This window comes from Girardinichthys multiradiatus, chromosome Y (assembly GCF_021462225.1).
Source record: "Girardinichthys multiradiatus isolate DD_20200921_A chromosome Y, DD_fGirMul_XY1, whole genome shotgun sequence".
In the NCBI taxonomy this organism is placed as follows: domain Eukaryota; kingdom Metazoa; phylum Chordata; class Actinopteri; order Cyprinodontiformes; family Goodeidae; genus Girardinichthys; species Girardinichthys multiradiatus.
In genome coordinates, this window is record NC_061818.1 from 27,095,965 (window position 1) to 27,113,725 (window position 17,761).

Sequence of the window (17,761 nt, forward strand, 5' to 3'; positions counted from 1 at the left end):
AGTATAGAAAAAAAAACCCGATTACCACAGATGGTGTTATCCTAATAAGATAATGATATATTTCTTCTTTTTGGAAATTATTGACCTTTCTTTTAAAGCCAAAAGGAAAAGATTCTGGAGTTTTGAGAAAGATGTGAAATTTCCATCATCTGCTCTTAGTCCTTATAGACCCGATATCAAAACTCATCATGAAATTATTCACAGAAACAAAAATTTTAAGTCTGTTCCCAAAATTTTACATGCCACACTACTTACAGTGCCTTGCAAAGGAATTCACATCCCATGAAAATCTCCACACTTTCTCAGATTACCACCAAAAACTTTCTTATTTTATTGGGATTTTATCCGGCAGATCAGCACAAAGTAGTGGATAATAAAGGGAAAAGATAAAGGGGGTGGAAGATTTTTTGCAAACATAACTTCAGCCTCTAAAATATTCCCTTCAACAACTTCCTTCTACTTAGCTCCATCCATCTCTCCGCCAACTCTGACCTGGTTCCACGTTCTTGCTGAAGAAAAGCATCCCCATAGCATGATGCTTCCACCACCATGTTTCAGGTAGGAATAGTGAGGGTTAAGGGTGATCTGCATTGCTAGTTTTTCACCACATGTTGCGTTTGCACATTTTAGGCCATTATGTTCAGTCTGTGGTCCTTTTTCACTAGAACACCTTCTTCCACATGTTTGCTGGGTCCCCTACATGGCTTGTAGTGAAGTACAAATGAGACCGGCTTTCTTTGAGTAATCATGTTCTTCTTGCCACTAGTCTATAAAGGCCAAATTTGTGTTAGCAGGATTAATAGATGTTGATCCTCTTACCTGAGCTATAAATCTCTGTAGCTCCTCCATAGCTGCTATGTGCTGTCGGACTTCTTCTCTGCGTTTAAGCCACATTCTTTCCACTTTCAGATGATAGATTAAACAGTGCTCCATGAGATGTTCAAAACTTGGAAAACTGTTTTATAATCTAACCTCATTTCCAGGTTTCACACAACTTTCACACAACATCTCTGACCTTTCTGCTATGTTCCTTGGTCCTCTTGTTGCTGTTTGTTCCCTGACATCCTCCAATGAACATCTGAAGCTTTCACCGAAAGGCTGTATTTATACTGAGACTAAACTACACACAGGTGAATGCTGTTATTTGGTGACTTTTGAAGGCTGGAAGTGAACCGAACATTACTTAAAAAAAAAAAACACTTCCTCAATACGATGCATTGATGTTTATGGTTGTAATGTGGCAGGGTAAGTAAAAAATTCAAGGGGTGTGAAAACCTTTGGCCCTGTATATACACACTGCAGATACAGTACATGATGTATTACTTAACATGCGCATTAACAGTTATAAATACATATAGTTTTACATTAAATGCACTTCTGTGTCCGCAGTTCTCAGCTGAAAATAGGAAGGTGCATAAATAAAACTTTCCTATCAGTACATAAAAGGTCCTTGCACGCCTGGCACAAAAACCATCCTTAAAATACAGGGGCTCTGCGCCATCTCTTTCTTCTGTGGATTTCTCCTTCATGAATGTATTGATGTTGGTCCTGTCCTCTTGGCAGTGTTCTGAGTTTTGTCCTTTTTATCTCCTTCACAGGTGTGTGCTATCCTGTGTATCAAACCTGCGGCTCTCTGATAGTCCAGCGCTGCACTTTCTGCTGCTTCCTTAATTGGGCACTAGAGAGAGGGGGTCTGGTCTTATCAGGTACCTGCGGATCGGACACAGTCAGGGAAATTGATTGAATTGAATTCTGTTCTAATTGTGGCTTTCATGCTGGGTTCACATTACAGCACCATCACTTATAAATGGAGTTTCTCACTCACACAACGTCATGCAGGTCGAGCCTGGTGTCTGGAGAGGGGTTGATGAGAATGTACGACAGCCTGTTGCCTTGGTCTGTCATCCCATCTGACACAGGACGGAAAGTGGTTAAAGAAGCAGGAAATAAACTCAGCACAGGATAGAGAACAGGAGAAGCTGCATCTGCTCAAACAGCAGAAGTGTAAATTTTGAGAAAAATGGACACCAGTTGAAGTCCAAAAATAACAATAACAGAAAAACAATACGCTCCAAACTACAACTTACTAAACCCAGTTGGAGAAAGGCCCAAATGTTTAATCCTCGTTCGCACCAGTGAATTGAGCTCCTGTCTTTCTGAGCGCCTGAACAGATTCAGTTTCTGCTGGCTGATCCTCTCTGCCGCACTGCCTGGACCACCTTTGGCTCCACTCAATCCCCGACCTCCCTTCCTGCTCAGCCGCCTCGCCCACTGCATGCTCTTCCTCCGGAGCAGTGGGTGGTCAGAGGAGTGGGAGGAGGTGGAGATGGGCTCTGAGGAGGTGGAGTTACGGTGAGCGCCAGTGCGGGACAAGAGAAGTTCTCTGGGTTCTCTGGTGTCCTCGTAGTCTTCGACTGTGATGGATACCTGGGACTGAATAACATAAAAAAAAGTTTGGTGTAAAAAGCCTTTCAATAAATGTATCTGTTTTGCAATAGCATAATCTCACACTCAAATATATATAAAGAAATAACCTTTTACAGGGAAAATACTCCCATTTTAAGAAGCATTTGGAAGCCTTTTTTAAATTACACTCTACTTTTATATGTTGTTTTTATGAGTGTTGAATAACTGGGAAAGACATAAGCAAAGCAGAAACATGTTCACAGAAGAAAAATAGTTACACGCATCAACTGATGAATGTGCAGGGCTGAAAAGCTTGCAATATGAACAGAGAGACATGCAGCGTAGTGAGCTTTAAGTCATTATTTAACAATTTCTTCTGAGGAGCTCTTCTTAACCTATCTTTGGTCGAGGTTTGCAGCATTGCACCACCTACTGTCAAGATCCATGCCACAGATATCTTAGATTCTTGAGGAAACCCCACTATGGAGGTCAATCACTATGGAGGTCAAAACAAGCGACAAAGGCTTGTTTTCAACTGCCATTACCAGCTGAGTAGGGAAATCGAAGCTTTGGAGCTCAGGGACAATGACAACTCTTGCCACCTTAGGAAAGGCATCTCACAGGCTGTTGAACACATTAATCAAACTAAAGAACTTGTTGATCATAATATATCTGTGGTTGTGCTGGAGAGGCTTGACCAAATGATAATTGACCTCCTGCACTGAGGTGTGGCCCACCTGGAGAAGCCTGAAAGCACTGTGAAGATCATGTTCTTTGATTTCTCCAGGTGCTTTTAATACCATCCAGCCTGGACTTCAAAGGGATAAGCTGGAGCTGTCAGAATTGGACCACCATCAGTCCAAGTGGATACTGGACCACCTCACTGGCCACCCGCAATATGTGAGGACACGGGAATGTATCTCTGACAAGCTGGTCTGCAGTACGAGGAACTGTGCTGGCGCCATTCCTATTCACCCTCTAAACTGCAGACCTCTCCATCAACTCCCTAGGTTGCCATCGACAAAAATTCTCTGATGACTCGGGCTCATCACAGGTGAGGACAACTATTAACACAGATAGTGGACAGAGGATTTCACAGACTGGTGCCAGCAGAACCACCTCCTGATCAACATGAGGAAAACTAAGAAGCTGGTGGTGGATCTCCACAGCCGCAGGCCCACCTCACTGACACTGGTGAACATCCAGGGAACTGATGTTGAGATAATGTTCTCTTATAAGCACCTGGGTGCACACCTGAACAATAAACTGGGCTGGAGTCACAACACTGATGCTCTTTACAGGGAGGGTTAAACCAGAATCTACCCACTAAAGAGATTGAGATCCTTTGGAGTGCAGGAGGCACTACTTGAGACTTATTTTGACTTTGTGATGGCAACATCCATCTTCTATGGTGTAGCTTGTTGGAGCAGCAGCTTATCTACAGCTGAGAGGAGGAGGTTAGTTCATTAGGAAGGCCAGCTCTGCCCTAGGATGCCCCCTCGACCCAGTGTAGGTGGTGAGAGAAAGAAGGACTCTAGCAAAAATAACAACACTGGTGGACAACTTCTCTTCCCCTTTTATGAAGCTGTTGCAGAACTGGAGTGGTCCTTCAGTGTCAGACTACTGCATCCTCGTGCACAATGGAGTGTTATCGCAGATCCTTCCTCCCAGCAGCTGTTAGACTTTATAACCATCACTGCTCCCAACAAACTGTTGGGACCCAGCCATGGTGACAACATGAATGGCCAGTACGAGCTTTTCTGGAACTTTCAAAACAAATCACATTAACCTACTTCCAGCACAGCCAGAAACGGAATAACAGCGGACCTTCCGTGATGTCACTGTCCGAATAAAAACCCTGCTTTTGCAACAAGCTGACCTCTTCCACACGGGTCCCCAGAGGACCTGGACGGAGGGACGCAGCGTGCTAATGTCTCTTTGTGGGCAAACAGACATAACTTTTTTAACTGGATCCAAGAGTGTCATACGATCACGCGATCATATGCACTAAGTTAAGTAGGAATTAATTGCTATTTGTATATCCGTTATTCATTCATGAACGGGATAATCAAAGTACAAGCGTTGCTTGACCTTTCTCTCTGAGGTCTACAGAAGCAAACTGTGTTCCAGAGAATTCCCAGCAGAGACCCTGTCTCTACAACGCCGAGTGGAGCAGTTTTCCCGGTCCGAAGGAAGGACAACGGGACTGTATCCCCGTTGTTACAGCTGTAACGTGCAGTTCGGCCGGCCGAAAGAACGAGCCACCCCACCCCACAGCTACGGAGGTTAGCTGCAAGTTAACCCTTTGTTCACTGTGGATGCTTCCTCCAACTTTGTCGTCCCGGACAACTTTTCCTCAGCACGGTTCACGTAAGAGGTTGTGTTTTGGGCAGAGAGAAGTAGTTTGGAATGAAATAATCTAAACATTTTTTGTTGTATGACGTTTGGTTTTGTTTATGTTGAAAACTCAGCCATCTTAGTGCTAGCAGATTATCTGCTCAGCACATGTGCTCAGTTTATGTGTTCTCTGTTTGTGTTTTTTTTAAAGATGAGACAAACTTTATTTGAAGGGTGATTTTAAACACAGAAGATCGGCCATAACGCTCCGTCCACTCTTATGCATTTAATGGTATTTTAAAGGTATGTGTTTGATTCGGATGATAAGGTTTAAGCTTCTATTGTTAGCTTTAACCACTAACAGCTAAGAACACGTGCTTGCCTGCTAAAGATCATTTACCCAAAAAGGTTGTTAGTTTTCAATCCAGTAAAATAATATTTTCCTGAATACTCTTTTACTAAACTTGATAACTAAGTAACACAATTAAGCCCGAGATCACGGATACAAGCGGCTGAAATGAGCTTCCTCCGTAGGGTGGCCGGGCACTCCCTTAGAGATAGGGTGAGGAGTTCGGCCATCCGGGAGGGGCTCGGAGTAGAGCCGCTGCTCCTCCACATCGAGAGGAGCCAGTTGAGGTGGCTCGGGCATCTATATCGGATGCCTCCTGGACGCCTTCCTCGGGAGGTGTTCCAGGCACGTCCCACCGGGAGGAGGCCCAGGGGACGGCCCAGGACACGCTGGAGGGACTATGTTTCTCGGCTGGCCTGGGAACGCCTTGGGCTGGAGGAACTGGAGGAGGTGTCTGGAGAGAGGGATGTCTGGACGTCTCTGCTGAGTCTGCTGCCCCCGCGACCCGGTCCTGGATAAGCGGAAGACTACGAACGAACGAACAATTAAGCCCATTTCTCAAAGATTTGGTTCTTATTCAAAATAATATTTCTTTACATATTATTTTAATAAATAAAGGCAGCTAATTAAACACTATTGAGAAATGGTCATCCTGAAGGTTGGTTTTATTCAGCAGATCATTCTTTAAAATTTTATTTTATTAAAATAATATTTTATCTGATCTTGCATTGTGAATGGTTGTCTAAATGTTGCTGATTATTGCCTAAGTTAGTTCCAAGACTAACTTAACTTCATTTCCAGATTCTTCAAGATAATCCTTGGTTCTCAAACATAAACATTGCATGGTAATGTTGCATCACTCTTTTGGTCATGATTTCAATCATCTTTAATCAACCTGTTTATATTGTACATAGCCCATTAATCTTCATTATTCTTTAATTCTGCTTGGTAGTTTAGTTGGATTGTTTTAGCATAGTAAAGAGTTTGTTGATTGAAATATGTTTGACTTTGAGTTGACTTATTTTTGTTAATAAATTCTTGTATTTTAAGAAATTGTGTGAATTCATTCCATGTGTGTGCAGAGTTTTGCTGTTCTATAACACGTAGTAGCGTGATGGTCTAAGGCTGGCATGGTCTCGCTGCTTCAGGACCTGGTCGACTTGCTGTTATTGATAGAACCATGAATTCTGCTCTCTAGCAAAAGGTCCAGAAGGAGAATGTCTGACCATCAGTTCATGACCTTAGGCTCAATTGCATGGGTGGACTTGCTGGTGTTATTCTAAAACAGTGTTTTGAAACAATCTAGTCAAAGTCCAAACTTAGATCAGTTTGAAATGATGTGGCAGGACCTTGACCTGGCCATTTATGCTTGAAAACCCTCCAATGTGGCAGCTTTTTCACATGGGACCAGGTTAGCTTATTCCCTTTAAATAAATAAAATATTTTTTGATGCTATCAATTTTAGATTGACTAGTGTCTCCACAAGGAGGGACTCACCCTGAACAGATGAGCGACTGAACCTCAGGATGTTTTACGGTCCACAAAATTATTGTGGAGAATATTTTGAACAAAAAACATTCCTAAAGGGAAGCTGTGTTTCAGGTGTTTGTTTATGTGTGTAACAGCAAAGTTACTAAATGAAAACAGGTTACCTCAGACACTGGAAGCTTGTGGGCCTCTGTACGGTAGATGCCTATAGGAATGTCTCCAGTGGAGGAACATAGTTTCTGAAAGAGCCTCCTGTAGGTTCGAATCCACAGATCGTCCTCTGTGATTTTCATCTGGAAACAAAACAAAACAACAATCAGTCTCTGAGACGATTATCTGTTCAACCAAACTAAAATCCAGTTGCTTGTTTTTATGCTACTCACAGCACAGAGGAAACCTGAGCCAGGCATAGAGTCTAAACCGAGCAGCAGCCTGGTGATGGAGATCATGTAGTCCTTCACAAATGACTGACAGGGAATCACAACAAACAAGTCAACAAGATGCAAGTCATTACTAGGATAAAAGAAAAAAGAAGAGGGATACTTGTTATTCAGGGAGAGTGTGTTTGAAACCTGGTAGAGGAGAGTGTCCAGCATGCTAACACTGAACACCTTTCCGGCAGCAAATGGCAGGCGAAACATAAAGACCAGGTTGGAGCCTTTCTCTCTTTCTTTCTGTAGATCAAACACAGGGTCGCAAAGCTAGATATCAGACTTCACTGGCTTTCTGAGAGGATCAGAGGAGTCTGTACTTTCTTTAAGCTCTTCCTGTATCAAACCTTTCTCCAGTGAGGGCAAAACAGCACACAATACTTTATTACAGACAGACTGACATTCAGTCTTAAGACCAAATTAAATCCAACTGCCCCAATTTATATTTAGTGTGAGAGTACACCAGTTAGACAACATAAAAGGCCGTCAATACAGACAGACAATTCTGTTTTCGTAATGTCGGACCAATTTGAAAAATATTCAAAAAGGGGATGTCAGACATTGGCTAAATTACTGCATTTTAATGGCTTCTATTAATACCCAGAGTGAGACACATTAACTGCCACTGAGAACATTAACAATAACAACAAATCTCCAGACTTTGAAGCAAAAGATCATTACCATGCTTTTCCTTCATCATTTCTATTCCACTGAGACTATAAACATTTTAATAAACAGAAGTATTTATTACGCTCATTTCCTTTTTTTCTATGTTACGACTATGACTTATAATAAGTGAATGAAAATAAGATGTAAAAAGAGTGTTTGAGCTTTCAGTGCCGCTACCTTCTCCAATTTGGACAGAGCCAGGGAATAGTGGTCCTTGACTTTGAACTGCATGAAGCGCATGTTTGCAGGATGTGTGAGCTCTGTGATGATGCTAAGAGCCGGAAACAGTCTGGGAAGGAAAAGAACAGGAACAATAATAAAAATATTACGGGAAAAAAAAACACATCAACCTTGTTTGTTAAATTTGAAAGTTTTGGTGGAGCGGACCTGAATAGTGTCTGGACATTAACGATTGTTTTTGCATCAGCCATGTAGTCCTCCTCTGCAATCATGGAGCTCTCTTTGTCGAACACCACCATAGTGTCGGCAAAAGTGATTCCGCATCGCAACAGGCTGTCCAGACTACAGAAAGGGAATCAATAAGGTTTTTAATACCACACACAGCAGATTGTTTACTTGATATTTTATATAAAGCATCAGTATTTATAGTAGTAATATTTATAGTAAAGAGAATTGGCCCAAACACTGAACCTTGTGGTACCCCATAAGTAACTCTCATGCACAAGAAAAAATGATATTTAACATGAACAAACTGGAATGTAGAAATGAAGAAGGTTGGTTTGCAAAAATAATAATTTTTCTTTTTTTTATTATTTACATTCTGTCACCTAAAACCACAATGTTATTGTTTGATACACCAACATAATAATTAGTGGAATGAACAGGATATGAGATTTTCATCTTTCTTCACAAATAATACAGAACTAAATAGTGAAACTGGATTCAGAGTGTCTGGGAACTCAATTTTCAGGTCTTGCCACAAATTCTCAGCTACATTTAGAACACGGATGTGCTTTGATCTAAATTGCTCATACACACACACACACACACACACACACACACACACTTGTGTCTGTATGGTGACAAAACGTGGAAAAACATTAAGGGTTATGAGTTCTGTACCTAGAAAACATTGGTAAAAAGGTAAAGATATACATTTGGTCTTACTTTTCTATGGAGCCCACTGTGTAGAAGACCATTGGGAACCAACAGATGGCTTCCAGAAAGTCTGCTTCAGGTCTAAACGAATAGGAAAGCAGATTTATGAGCGATTCTTACACGCCAAAGATAGAGCAAACGTTCTCACAGCTCCTGTCTGGCCTCCCTTTATATTGAATTTACTGAAGAGACAAAAGGCCTTTTGAGAAAGCTGAAAATAACAGCACTATACAGGAGTGACTCAGCATTTTATTGCCTTTTTTATTGAATTCCACTCTTATTTGGCTGACTGCATTTGTGTAGCTGCCACAAAACAGGACGTGTGCTGAAAGCATTCAGCATGTCACCAGTCGTCTTACTTGCATGGCCAATAGCTCAGTTGGTCAGCCCCACTTGCTCTTTTGAGAAGAGACCAATTATTCAATTCAATTCAATTCAAAAATACTTTATTAATTCCAAAGGGAAATTAAATGTTGTTGTAGCTCATTATGAAGGTTTCTTCAAAGAGCCGTTGTAGATGCTGATGGCTGTGGGCAGGAAGGATCTCCTGTAGCGCTCCGTCTTACAGCAGATCTAAAGAAGCCTCCGACTGAAGACACTCTGTTGTTGTGCGACAGTCTGATGAAGAGGATGCTCAGGGTTCTCCATAATGTTCTTCATTTTATGAAGAATCCGTATTTCCACAATGATTTCCAGAGGTTCCAGAGGAGTCCCCAGAACAGAGCCAGCCTTTTTTATCAGCTTGTTGAGTTTTTTTAAGTCCCCGGCTCTGATGCTGCTTCCCCAGCAGATGATGGCAGAAGAGATCACACTCCACAACAGACTTATAGAAGATATGCAGCATCTTGCTGCAAACACCAAAGGACCTAAGCTTCCTCAAGAAGTACAGTCTACTCAGTCCCTTCTTGTAGATGGCTTCACAGTTGCATCTCCACTCTAGTCTGTTGTCCAGGTGAACACCGAGGTATTTATATTCCTCCACCCCCTCCACTTCTTCTCCCATGATAGAAATAGTTTTTGACTTATTCCTGTTTCTCTTAAAATCTACAATCATCTCCTTTGTTTTAGTCACGTTCAAAATGAGATGATTGTTTCCACACCATGCCACAAAGCGGTCCACCACCTTACTGTACTCAGCTTCTTGTTAATCTCTGATCCACCCCACAACTGCAGAATCATCCGAGTATTTCTGCAGATGACAGGAGTCTGTCTTGTACTGGAAGTCTGAGGTGTACATAGTGAAGAGGAATGGTGAGAGTACAGCACCCTGTGGTGCTCCTGTACTGCTGACTACCTGGTTAGACTCATAACCCTTCAGTCTTGCAAACTGTGGTCTGTTTGTCAGGTAGTCTTTGATCCAGGAGATTGTTGAGGCCTCCACCTGAGTCTTCTCGAGTTTCTGACAAAGCAAATCAGGTTGGATTGTATTAAATGCACTGGAGAAATCAAACAACATGATCCTCACAGTGCTACTAGCTTTGTCCAGATGACAGTGGGTTTGTTGAAGCAGGTGTATGATGGCATCTTCAACTCCAACTCCACAGCCATAAGCAAACTGACGGGGGTCCTGATGGTTTACTGTTTGCTTACTCAAGTGGGCCAACAGGAGTCACTCTAGGACCTTCATGATGTGAGATGTCAGGGCAACGGGTCTATAGTCATTGAGGACTGATGGGTGAGTTTTCTTTGGTACCGGAACAAGACAGGAGGTCTTCCACAACACCGGAACCTTCTTCTGGGCCAGGCTAAGGTTGAAGAGGTGCTGCAGAATCCCACAGAGCTGCTCTGCACAGGCCTTCAGGACTCTAGGGCTGACATGATCTGGACCTGCAGCCTTATTCCTATTCAGTCTCTCCAGTTGTCTCTTCACCTGACTTCTTGAGACACACAGGTGGAAGGGGGAAGCAAAGGAAGCATCAGCATCTTCTGATATGGTTGAAGGCAAACATGTAGAAGCAGAAGGGTCTAGGGTCTAGGGCTGAGGTGGAAGATAAAAAATGTGGTGTTACTGGACAGCTGTGGGTCCTGTGGGTCAAAGGAAGGTGGAATGTCTGTTTGGCTGTGAGCAGGAGAGGAGAATGAGAAGTTTGTTTCTGAACTGAACCTATTGAAGAATGTGTTCAGTTCATTGGCTCTGTCCAGACCTTCTTCAGTCCGATCATCCCTCTGCCTGAAGCCGGTGATCTTGTTCATCCCTGTCCACACATCTCTGATATTGTTTTGCTGGAGCTTGCTCTCCAGCTTCTTCTTGTACATGTCCTTGCTGTCTCTTATCTTGACTTTAAGTTGCTTCTGTAAACTCCTCAATAATTCTCTGTCTCCCTCTCTGAAGACTCTTTTTTTCTTGTTAAGCAGGTCCTTCAGGTCACTGGTGATCCAAGGTTTGTTATTGGGGAAGCATCTCACGGTTCTGGTGGGAATGGTGTTATCCACACAGAAGTTTATATAGTCGGTTACACACTCAGTCATGGCATTGATGTCCTCTCCATGTGGCTGGCAGAGTGCGTCCCAGTCTGTAGCCTAAAAGCAACCTTGCAGAGCTTCTTCAGCTTCCTGTGACCATTGTCTCACAGTCCTCTTTGTTACAGGTTGCCTCTGAACAAGGGGCTTATATTTCGAGCAGAGAAAAACAAGATTGTGATCTGATTTGCCTAGAGGAGGTCTTGCTGTAGAGATGTATGAGTCCTTGACATTTACATAAAACAGATCCAATATTTTGTTTTCTCTGGTAGAGCAGCTGACAAACTGTTGAAACGTTGGAAGTGTAGCAGAGAGCGAAGCATGGTTAAAATCACCAGAAATTGCCACAAAAGCATTGGGGTTTTGTGTCTGTAGCTCAGCAACAACTGAGCTGATGGCATCACATGCAGTGTCGGCAACAGCGCAAGGTGGAACATAAACTGTTGCCAGAATAACACTGGTGAACTCTTTGGGTAAATAATATGGACAAAAACTTACTGCCAACAGTTCAATATCTGGACGGCAGAGACGAGTACTGCCAGTCCACCTCCTTTACATTTGACGCTCCTCTTTAAATATCTGTCTGCTCGTATGGTTAAAAAGCCCGGCAAAGAGACGCTGGAGTCGGGGATATGATCCTGCAGCCATGTCTCAGTAAAACACATAATACTGCATGCCTGGTACTCTGGCTGGGTCCTTTGTAGGGCTTGGAGTTCACCCAACTTGTTTCCCAACTCACATTTCCCATCATAATCAATGGAAGAGATGGTTTGAACTTCCTCCTTCTCTCTCTTCTCTTAGCTCCTGCTCTGCATCCATGGCGTCTCCTTTTCAACTCATCAGGGATCTGGGGTTGTAGTTGAAGTATTATTTGAGCTTTTGAGATATTAATCAGCTTCTCCCAGTTGTAAGAAGCAACCCCGTTGCCATGGCAATGCATTATAACAAATATCCAAAAATATAAAGTATTAGGAAAAATCCTCCAAGCTGCACAGCATCTGACACTGGAGAGGACAGTTGTCCAAAAAAAAAAAAAAAAATCAACTGTATCCACCACAAGAGGAATAGTTCCCAAAAAAGAATAAATCAAAATCAAAAGTAACAGCTACTCCAACCTGCTGCCACCTTGAACGGCACAATTTTAGAATAATAATAACTAGAAAATTTCGGAAGAAATTTAGACGGGGCCTGCCTCTTGGTGCGTGCTTCTGGCACCAGAGCCAAGCTGTGGCCGACTTAAGCTTATGCCTCCTTGCATTGCCATGGTAAGCCCTATAAATATATCCAGTTTAGATGTGGATAATAATAGGTGACTCTTTGCAATATCACTGGGAGCAATGAAGCAAGCCCATTCACTCCTATCCCTCTACTGCTATGGCAAGCCCCAACTAAGGAATGTTGAGGCTTATCTTTTGAAAGGATAAAGTAGACCAATTTCCATCACTGAGTCCCAGCAGTAGTGTTAAGACCAAAGCTGCAATTATCGCTGTATGAAATACAAATACTTTTATTTTTTAAAGTATGTCTAGGTGTTATTTTGAATGTCCTGCATGGTTGTCCTTTCAGGTCTGGGTTAGTTCGATTAATTATATATAACATGCTTGCTATTTTAAAATCATTGTCTATGCTATTGTCAGTTTAAAAAATTAGTCCCATTCCCATCACTGGGGGAGCTCCAACAGTAGTGTGAAGCAATCATCTATTGTTTAAAGGCTTTTATTTTGTAGAGCATGTTTTGTCTTATTTTGAAAATCCAGCATGGTTGTCACTTCAGGTCTGGGTTAGTTCCATTAGTTATATAGATCCTGCTTGCTATTTAAAAATCATTATTAATGCTATTATAAGCTTAAAAAATCATTATTAAGTATGGAAGGTGTGGGCTTTGCAATGCATGGCAGGCACCTATTACTATGCACCTCTAAACTGGTCTCTTTATTGGGGCCTGCCCAAGCATTGCATAGGAGAGCAGTGCATTGCGAAGCATTGGCGTTTCGAGTTACTATGGCGACGTAATTAACGAAAAACCGAGCCCAAAAATCCCATAGGAATGAATGGAGTCAGGGGCGGAAGAAATCCTCAAAATTCACTGTTTTTGAGGCTCTGCTGTATCGCCATACTTTCACCTAGAAACACAGTTTGACTTTCAGTTTGTAGGAAAATCCGCCGGCTCTTCAGAAGTGAAAACGGTTTGTTGATAACTGCTACGGTTTCTCTAAAATTAGACTCCAAGCGACACAAAGTTTGAGAGAAAATCACACTCTTTACAGTGGAGATGGCAGTTACTAGAGTGTAGAAAGAGGGGATTTTTTACAGGAAAAATGAGTTTCAACTGGCCCTCACGGCCACAAATTTTGCTCTACAGCCACAATTTTCGGTCAGATTGTAGGGCCGGGCCTCTGCTTTCACACAATAATTTCAAAATTGTTCTAAGTCTCATAGATTTCTGTCAAAACACCCTCGATCGCCAAGACGTCAGTAGATTCTGTAGGCCTTCTCCCATGTATTTTCAATGAGAGCTTGACCTGTAACCCATGAGTGACACCATTTCTTGCCATAATCATATTTTATACTGTGAATGACATAGAGCTATGAAAATATCCATGATTGGGGACGAGGGACAGCTGTCGCCCACAGTTTAAAAAAATTTCAAATACCATGTACGGATTCCCAGATATTAGACTTTGTTCGGGAGCATGTTCAGGCATTTTTGCCTTTTTCTCCATTTTCCCTCTCTTTTCACCCAGTGTTGTGCCTTAATTATTATATTTTCAACACAAATGTGTTAATATTCTCGATCTCCTGTCCGTTCTGATAAAAACGGTCCAAGAATGACATCGATCGCCCCTACGGTTTCAGAGTTATGGCCAGTTGTTCGGGAGCATGCGCCTCCATGTTATAAAGCCTAGACCAGGGGAGACAGAGAGAGAGGTGCTGCGTGAGTGAGAAACAGCAGGTGTCAAGTTACACTGACGCTCTTTGCTGATTGGCTGATTCATTCCTCACTGTTCTATTTATAGCTCTGTGTATCTCCTACTGTATATGTCTGGATGTGATTCTGTCTTTCTTTCTGCCTCTCTGTGTCTCACACTGGGACACACACCCACACACACCCACACCCACTCACACACCCACACACACACAGACAAACACACATACACACATGCATGGATTACTATCTTTCTGAGGACTTTGCATTGACTTTCATTGATTTTCAGTCATTTCTATGGCTTAAACCTGACCTGACACCTAACCCTTTGACCAGCTTCATAGGGGGCAAGTACATGGCGGCCATGTTGTGTGGGGAACTTAAACAGCATGTTCTGCTGTTCCAACACCCACACAACAGTGATTGACCCTAAAGGTCAATTTCTTTCATCAACCCTCCATGCTTACTAATGATTATTTAAAGCTTATAATAACATACAGAATGGTTTTACAATAGCAAGCATGTTCTATATAACTATTAGAAATAACCCAGACCTGAAAGGACAACCATGCTTGATTTTCAAAATAAGACAAAACCTGCTCTACAAAATAAAAGCCTTTAAACAATAGATGATTGCTTCACACTACTGTTGGAGCTCCCCCAGTGATGGGAATAGGGACCATGCTGGTCCTTTGAAATACAAAGCCTACTGAAACTTTCAAAATAAAAGCCTCACACCCTCCATAGTTACTATGGATTTTGTGAAGCTCACAATGAGCATAGAAAATGGATTTTAGAATAGCAAGCAGGTTCTATGTAACCTAATGCAACTAACCCAGACCTGAAAGGACACCCATACTAGGTTTTCAGAATAAGACAAAACATGCTCTACAAAATAAAAGCCTTTACACTTTAAACAATAGATCATTGCAGAACTGGGCATTACACTACTGTTGGAGTTCACCCGGTGTTGGAAATGGGACTATGCTTGAAATATGGGTTACTGAAACTTTCAAAATAAAAGCCTCAACCCCCCATAGTTACTATGGATTTTGTGAGCTCACAAGAGCATAGAATTTTTAAATAGCAAGCGGGTTCTATTTAACCAATGCAACTAACCCAGACCTGAAAGTACAGCCATGCTGGACTTTCAAAATAAGACAAAACATGCTCTACAAAATAAAAGCCTTTGCATTTTAAACAATAGATCATTTCAGGACTGGGCTTCACACTAATGTTGGAGCTCACCTAGTGTTGCCCATTTAAAATAAGGCTTATTGAAAATTTCAAAATAAAAGCCTGAGTCCTCCAGAGTTACTAGTAATATTTTAAGCTGATAATAGCATAGAAAATAGCATAGACAATGAAATAAAAAAAAAATAGCAAGCTCTGGTCGGAGCAAAACGCACCAAGAGGCAGGCCCCGTCTAAATTTCTTCCGAAATTTTCTAGTTTATTTATTTTTCTTCCGTCAAAATTAATGCGGCCCGAACCGCTGCGTGCACCCCCACAATTTATACATCAAAACGACCGGCTCGGTCCCGTGAGGTGTGCTATTACTTTTATTGGCGTTTTGAGTTACTATGGCGACGTAATTAACGAAAAACCGAGCCCAAAAATCCCATAGGAATGAATGGAGTCAGGGGCGGAAGAAATCCTCAAAATTCACTGTTTTTGAGGCTCTGTTGTATCGCCATACTTTCACCTAGAAACACAGTTTGACTTTCAGTTTGTAGGAAAATCCGCCGGCTCTTCAGAAGTGAAAACGGTTTGTTGATAACTGCTACGGTTTCTCTAAAATTAGACTCCAAGCGACACAAAGTTTGAGAGAAAATCACACTCTTTAACAGTGGAGATGGCAGTTACTAGAGTGTAGAAAGAGGGGATTTTTTTCAGGAAAAATGAGTTTCAACTGGCCCTCACGGCCACAAATTTCGCTCTACAGCCACAATTTTCGGTCAGATTGTAGGGCCGGGCCTCTGCTTTCACACAATAATTTCAAAATTGTTCTAAGTCTCATAGATTTCTGTCAAACACCCCTCGATCGCCAAGAGTCAGTAGATTTCTGTAGGCCTTCTCCCATGTATTTTCAATGAGAGCTTGACCTGTAATCCATGAGTGACACCATTTCTTTCAAAAATCATATTTTATACTGTGAATGACATAGAGCTATGAAAATATCCATGATTGGGGACGAGGGACAGCTGTCGCCCACAGTTTAAAAAATTTTCAAATACCATGTACGGATTCCGAGATATTAGACTTTGTTCGGGAGCATGTTCAGGCATTTTTGCCTTTTTCTCCATTTTCCCTTACTTTTCACCCAGTGTTGTGTCTTTATTATTATATTTTCAAAAATAAAGGATGAATATTAATGTTCCCCTGTCCGTTCTGATAAAAACGGTCCAAGAATGACATCGATCGCCCCTACGGTTTCAGAGTTATGGCCAGTTGTTCGGGAGCATGCGCCTCCATGTTATAAAGCCTAGACCAGGGGAGACAGAGAGAGAGGTGCTGCGTGAGTGAGAAACAGCAGGTGTCAAGTTACACTGACGCTCTTTGCTGATTGGCTGATTCATTCCTCACTGTTCTATTTATAGCTCTGTGTATCTCCTACTGTATATGTCTGGATGTGATTCTGTCTTTCTTTCTGCCTCTCTGTGTCTCACACTGGGACACACACCCACACACACACACACACCACACACCACACACAGACACACACCCACACACACACATGCATGGATTACTATCTTTCTGAGGACTTTGCATTGACTTTCATTGATATTCATTCATTTCTATGGCTTAAACCTGACCCGACCCCTAACCCTTTGACCAGCTTCATAGGGGGCAACTACATGGCGGCCATGTTGTGTGGGGAACTTAAACAGCATGTACTGCTGTTCCAACACCCAGACAACAGTGATTGACCCTAAAGGTCAATTTCTTTCATCAACCCTCCATGCTTACTAATGATTATTTAAAGCTTATAATAACATACACAATGGTTTTACAATAGCAAGCAGGTTCTATATAACTAATAGAAATAACCCAGACCTGAAAGGACAACCATGCTTGATTTTCAAAATAAGACAAAATCTGCTCTATAAAATAAAAGCCTTTAAACAATAGATGATTGCAGGAGTGGGCTTCACACTACTGTTGGAGCTCCCCCAGTATTGGAAATAGGACCATGTTGGCCTTTTAAAATAAAGCCTACTGAAACTTTCAAAATAAAAGCCTCAACCCCCCATAGTTACTATGGATTTTGTGAGCTCACAAGAGCATAGAAAAGGATTTTTAAATAGCAAGCGGGTTCTATTTAACCAATGCAACTAACCCAGACCTGAAAGGACACCCATACTAGGTTTTCAGAATAAGACAAAACATGCTCTACAAAATAAAAGCCTTTACACTTTAAACAATAGATCATTGCAGAACTGGGCATTACACTACTGTTGGAGTTCAGCCGGTGATGGGAATGGGACTATGCTGGTCCTTTGAAACAGGCTTACTGAAACTTCCAAAATAAAAGCCCACACCTTCTATAGTTACTATGAATTTTGTGAGCTGACAA

The 17,761-nt window shown here is 42.0% G+C and overlaps 1 protein-coding gene across 1 annotated transcript in view; it reads right to left on the reverse strand.

The window, feature by feature from the left end:
- Positions 1-1,484: 1,484 nt before the first annotated feature.
- The window catches only part of LOC124864971 (potassium channel subfamily T member 2-like), a 102,337-nt gene continuing 86,060 nt past the window's right edge, over positions 1,485-17,761 (reverse strand). Inside the window, exons 29-37 of the mRNA XM_047359926.1 lie at positions 8,809-8,880; positions 8,068-8,202; positions 7,858-7,969; positions 7,153-7,254; positions 6,964-7,047; positions 6,745-6,873; positions 2,088-2,433; positions 1,826-1,910; positions 1,485-1,710 (exon numbers count right to left, since the gene is read on the reverse strand). Coding sequence (XP_047215882.1) covers positions 1,668-1,710; positions 1,826-1,910; positions 2,088-2,433; positions 6,745-6,873; positions 6,964-7,047; positions 7,153-7,254; positions 7,858-7,969; positions 8,068-8,202; positions 8,809-8,880 — 1,108 coding nt within the window. The 3' untranslated portion in view covers positions 1,485-1,667. The remainder of the gene's footprint in view (positions 1,711-1,825; positions 1,911-2,087; positions 2,434-6,744; positions 6,874-6,963; positions 7,048-7,152; positions 7,255-7,857; positions 7,970-8,067; positions 8,203-8,808; positions 8,881-17,761) is intronic.